At 52.5% G+C, this 5,417-nt stretch overlaps 2 protein-coding genes across 2 annotated transcripts; both read right to left on the bottom strand.

Moving 5' to 3' along the window:
* Positions 1-17: 17 nt before the first annotated feature.
* LOC130586588 (keratin-associated protein 5-4-like) lies at positions 18-758 on the bottom strand. The gene is made up of 2 exons (XM_057387441.1): positions 674-758; positions 18-288 (listed from the first exon to the last, which is right to left on the bottom strand). Exon 2 carries the CDS (start codon positions 261-263, stop codon positions 18-20), a length of 246 nt encoding a protein of 81 aa, XP_057243424.1. The 5' UTR covers positions 264-288; positions 674-758.
* Positions 759-3,913: 3,155 nt separating this feature from the next.
* LOC130586584 (keratin-associated protein 5-4-like) lies at positions 3,914-5,411 on the bottom strand (the record flags this gene model as incomplete). The annotated part of the gene is made up of 1 exon (XM_057387438.1): positions 3,914-5,411. A coding segment is annotated over one exon (1,152 nt), but the record flags the coding sequence as incomplete, so codon positions are not given.
* Between the last annotated feature and the right edge of the window lie 6 nt (positions 5,412-5,417).

The following is a 5,417-nucleotide window of genomic DNA, read 5'->3' as shown; positions in this document are numbered from 1 at the left end:
GAAAACGCTGGAAGGGCTCAGTTGCCGCAGCCGCAACAGCTGCTGTTGTTGTTGTTGTTGCTCATGGTGTAGCAGCAGGACATGGGCATGCAGCACGACATGGGCATGCAGCAGGACTGCATGGGCATGCAGCAGGGCGAGCAGCAGGACGAGCAGCACTGCATGGGGCTGCAGCACATGGGCCGCTTGCAGCACTTGGGGCTGCTGTARCAGCACACGGTGCAACTGTTACCGCCACTACTACCGCCGCAGCATCCGCTCATCTTGGGTATGGGAGGGGAGGCAAAGCTGGAAGGGAAAGAGAGAGTTTGACATTTTCTCTGCTTGGATCGGCCAGAGGMTGAGGCAGCTCAAAGCGTTTTTATCCCCAAATCCATCCCAGACTGGCCAGGGAAGTGCCTGGTGCCCAGAATCCCAGGACAGGCTCTCCCTGGAATCACATTCCCGCATTTGGCATTTTGGCCAGCATTGGTTCTGCCACAGAGAAACCACCCAAGTGCAACCCAAAACCAATCTGTGATCCCAAAACCAATCCATGATCCCAAAACCAATCCATGATCCCAAGTCTTCCTCAGTGTCCAGTTCTGAACCAAACAGCCCAGAAAATCCTGGAGAAGCCCACGAAAACACAGCAGAGTCCCAAAGCAAAGGCGAGCAGCGATGTCCAACTTACCCTGCTGAGCASTGGAGTCAGGAGAGGAGAGCTGGAGACGATTGAATGAAGACCCCTGGGCTGGGGAGCCTTTTATCCGCTCCAGAGCCTCCTCCCCTGGAAATGAGGCATCCCTYGGCAATCCTGACACCCCCTGCATCACCCGGGGTGTCCCCTCAYGTGGCTTCCGGTGTTTAATCTTTGCCTCTTTCTGTTTGCTCACCACCCCSATTGTGCCCCATAATTACTCATCCAGAGGAACAACAGATGCAAATTTTTTTCTAATGGATTTGCGTTAATGGGACCGGAGGTTCCCATCCGGAATCACCTTGGGACACCACGGGAACGCTCAGCAATGYGCCCGGGGCCAGGTGGATGCTGAAGCAGTGGGACAACCACGCCTGGAACTTGGAATTGTCATTGTTCAGGTGTCCCCTCTGCCCTTGGCTGGGATTTTTGGGGGCCAGAGGACACTATTGGTCAACAGGGACCCTTTTTTCYCTGCCTTTGTGGTCAAAATTTAGGYTGAAATTTCCCCTTTCTCAGTCTTGCTCTTGGGTCTCCCTTCAGGGTTCTGCATCCTCACACTCCCCATGTATAATTTTTATTGCATTATTCAGATTTTCTTTCATTTTTGTCAATGGAATGGATGGATGGAGTCCTAATGAAGCAGCTTTCAAAACACCAGTGAGGGTTTCTCCAGGTTGGTTCCATGCATCCCATTTTCTGRGATTATTCCCAAGGTTTGTGAGACTGAGGAAAACTGTGGTGACCACATTTGAGTGTCTACATGAGGAACTGTGGCCTCGTGCAGCTCCATGTTGGAAGGTGATGACAGCGGCCTCCATCCACTAAAATATTGGAATTCCAGGATGCTGAGGCAGCACCAATTCCTGGCAAAAAGAGGGGCTTTCATCACCTTCAGCAGACCCTGACTGCGAGTCTGACGTGGTAGCAGGTGATCCCAGGTGACTGGGACAGGATCTGCCTTTCCAGGATGTGACCAGGACCTCCTGTGACGTCTCGTGTCCCTGCTGGAATTGTCCCCAGGGGAGCATTGTTTCTGTGGCTCGATAATGACCAGGAGTTGCTGCAGGAAGCGATGTCCTCCTTGTGTAAACCCTCAAACATCTCCCCTGAATCAATCGTTCATTGAATTGTTCATCATCGTTTTTGTCGGGTTTTATTGTTGCCGTYGGCCAAGACGATCCCGGTGTTGYAGCCATAGGAAMATGGATTTTTCCACCCCACGKTTTRGGGTGGAAGAGACCTCAAAAGCTCATCCAGTCCAACCCTCCCTGCCATGGGACTCCTTCTCCTACCTCAGGGTGCTCCAAGCCCTGTCCAGCCTGGCCTTGAGCACTTCCAGGGATGGGMCAYCCATGGAATGACCYATGCCAGGGCCTCCCCACCCTCACAGGGAGGAATTTCTTCCCAATATCCCATCTAAACCCATTTCTTTTCCAGGCTGAACCAACCCAAACACTCTCAACATTTATGAAATTTTCCCTGCTGGTCGATGCCATTTATCCTAGACTTGGGTTGGAAATAACTTCTACACCAAGTCAGTTTTACAGGGGATATCCCATCCTGTGGTGTCTTTGGGAAGCTTCAGTGGTGTTTCTGTGAGTTTGAATTGCAAGGTCTTTGTGAATCTGTTCCTAAAGCCAGGTTGGACGGAGCTCTGGTCAAGCTGGAGGTGTCCCTRTCCATGAWGGGAGGTTGGRACGAGAYGSTTTTTAACGTCCCTTCCAAMCCAAACCATTCCTCAATTCCGTGACTCAAAGACRGAATGAATATTCCCAAGATTCCCTRAACAGAATGCACTCCTATARAAAYGTGATATGGGATTYCCTYCTCTTTGTGCTTTGTGCCWGATTTACTGTAAATAAAAACCATCCTGGAGACCCAGGGARTGTTTTCAGGAGAGCAAAACACGTAGAGAAGATTATTTTAATGCAGACTTCTCGTATGGAGATTGGAGGAAGCAAATCAAGCCAGAGCTCCGGGCGCTTTCCCCAGACCTGCAATTCTGAACTGAGTCCTGAATTTTAATAGCAAAGAAAGTCCCAGCCAGGGCGGGAAGGCATCGTTGACTCATGGCTTTATTATTTTAGGAATGAAGCTTTTAAACCGGATGCCAACCCCAGGATTCATTCCAGGGCTGGTAGTCCAGGAACGTTCAGGGGAAACGCTGGTTGAAAACCATTGGARYGATTTCAATTTCATTGAAAACAACRAAAAACCATTCACGGATTTCAGAGGGTGATGAAACTTTTATTTTTGGAAGATGGTGGAGGGAAGAAGATGCTGCCGGCTGTTCAGTGAGTAAAGAATTCCTCTCGGTATCTGTTGGAGCACCCCTCCTGAGATCAGGGATGAGCTCCTGAGTTTCTCATGGCTGTCCAGACCTTCCTCCCGAGGGGCAGCTCTGATCCCAGCTCTGGGACCAGGACAGGACTGAGGGAACTGTTGGAGCTGTGTGAGGGAGGTCTAGTTTGGTTATTTCTGGAAAGTTCTTTCCCCAGAGGGTGGTGGGGCACTGCCCAGGCTCCCCAGGGAATGGGCGCTGCCCCAAGGCTGCCAGAGCTCAAGGATTATTTGGACAACGCTCTTAGGGACAGGGTGGGATTTTGGGGGGTTCTGTGCAGGGTCAGGGGTTGGACTCCATTATTCTGGTGGATCTTTTCCAAGTCAGGATTTTCTAGGATTCTGTGATGTGTGAAAATGTGTTTTCAGATAACAGAATTACACCTCATTCAATCCCTGTTTTTTGAGTTTTGATTCCTTCGCCTTTTTTTTTGTGGTAAAACCTCAGCTGAGGCAAATGACCAGGAGGGGCAAGAAGGGTTCATGGAAATATGGAATGGTTTGGGTTGGAAAGGACTTTAAAGATCATCCAGAGCCACCCCCTGCTGTGGGACACCTTCCCCTATCCCAGGGTGCACCAAACCCCATCCAATCTGGCCTTGGACCCCTCCAGGGATGGGACAGCCACAGCTGCTCTGGGCAGTTCCAGAGGATCAGGCTGCTCTGCTGATCTGCTCGGACATGACCTGGTTTGTGCCTGGATGGCCTTTTGTGTCCTGAATATTCTGCTGCGCCACTGGGACACACCCAGGACCTTGGCCAAAGGCACAGACGGAACCTAAATGAGGACAAACTCTGGGCAAAGTGACAAGTAAAGGGCAAAGTGACAAGGGAAGGGCAAAGTGACAAGGAAAGGGCAAAGTCATGCAAGAACAACCAAAAGACCAAATATTGGGTTTTGCTGAATGCTAAATTTTATTGTCTACAAGTCGAAAGAGGAAATGAAAAACGATCACAATGACAGGTTCCCCAAACACCAAGAGGAGAATGAACACCCACTAACATCTAAAGCCTCGTCCACTGGGTGATCACTTCCAGTGTGGTCAAGACAGTCAATAATTAAAGATAGTCGGTAACTAAAGACAATAATTAAAGGACAGAAAGAAGCAGCATCTTAAGCTTGAAAAGAGGAAGAGACTCTCAATGAGTTGGCTCCATCATGGTGAGCACTGGAGGCGAACGAGGAGCTCTTCACCTCCTGGTGTCCCATCAGGGTTGGAGCTGACACGGGATGGGCTCAGCAGCTCTTCTTGAGGCTGGCACAGCACTGCTGGATGGGGATGCAGGGGGTGCAGCACTTCCTCAGCGGGGTGCAGCACACCACCGGCTTCTTCACCACGCAAGTGTAGCACCTGCAGGGGCTGCAGCAGGGCTGCGGCACGCAGCACACGGACTTCTTGCACACCTTGGTGCAGCACACGGACTGGCACGGGTCACAGCACACAGACTGGCACGGGTCACAGCATGGCTTCTGGCATGGGTCACAGCAAGGCTTCTGGCACGGGTCACAGCACACGGACTGGCACGGGTCACAGCATGGCTTCTGGCATGGGTCACAGCACACAGACTGGCACGGGTCACAGCATGGCTTCTGGCATGGGTCACAACAGACAGTCTGGCACGGGTCACAGCATGGCTTCTGGCACGGGTCACAGCACACGGTCTGGCACGGGTCACAGCACGGCTTCTGGCACGGGTCACAGCACACAGACTGGCACGGGTCACAGCATGGCTTCTGGCATGGGTCACAGCAGACAGTCTGGCAGGGATCACAGCACGGCTTCTGGCACGGGTCACAGCACACGGACTGGCATGGGTCACAACACGGCTTCTGGCACGGGTCACAGCACACAGTCTGGCATGGGTCACAACAGGGCTTCTGGCACGGGTCACAGCAGACGGTCTGGCACGGGTCACAACAGGGCTTCTGGCACGGGTCACAGCAGACGGTCTGGCATGGATCACAGCATGGTTTCTGGCATGGGTCACAGCACACAGACTGGCATGGGTCACAGCATGGCTTCTGGCAGGGATCACAGCAGGGTTTCTGGCAGGGATCACAGCAGACGGTCTGACACGGGTCACAACAAGGCTTCTGGCATGGGTCACAACACACGGTCTGGCATGGATCACAGCAGGGCTTCTGGCACGGGTCACAGCACACAGTTTGGCATGGATCACAGCATGGTTTCTGGCACGGGTCACAGCACACGGTCTGGCATGGGTCACAGCATGGCTTCTGGCACGGGTCACAACAGACAGTCTGGCACGGGTCACAGCATGGCTTCTGGCATGGGTCACAGCATGGCTTCTGGCACGGGTCACAACAGACCGTCTTGCAGGGCTCACAGCACACACTCTTGCACGGGTCACAGCACACACTCTTGCACGGGTC

This window comes from Malurus melanocephalus, unplaced genomic scaffold (assembly GCF_030028575.1).
Source record: "Malurus melanocephalus ecotype Western Australia unplaced genomic scaffold, MMel_1.1 scaffold_1216, whole genome shotgun sequence".
In the NCBI taxonomy this organism is placed as follows: Eukaryota; Metazoa; Chordata; class Aves; order Passeriformes; family Maluridae; genus Malurus; species Malurus melanocephalus.
The sequence above is the reverse complement of the archived record's forward strand: the minus strand, read 5'-3'. Positions and strand labels throughout refer to the sequence as shown.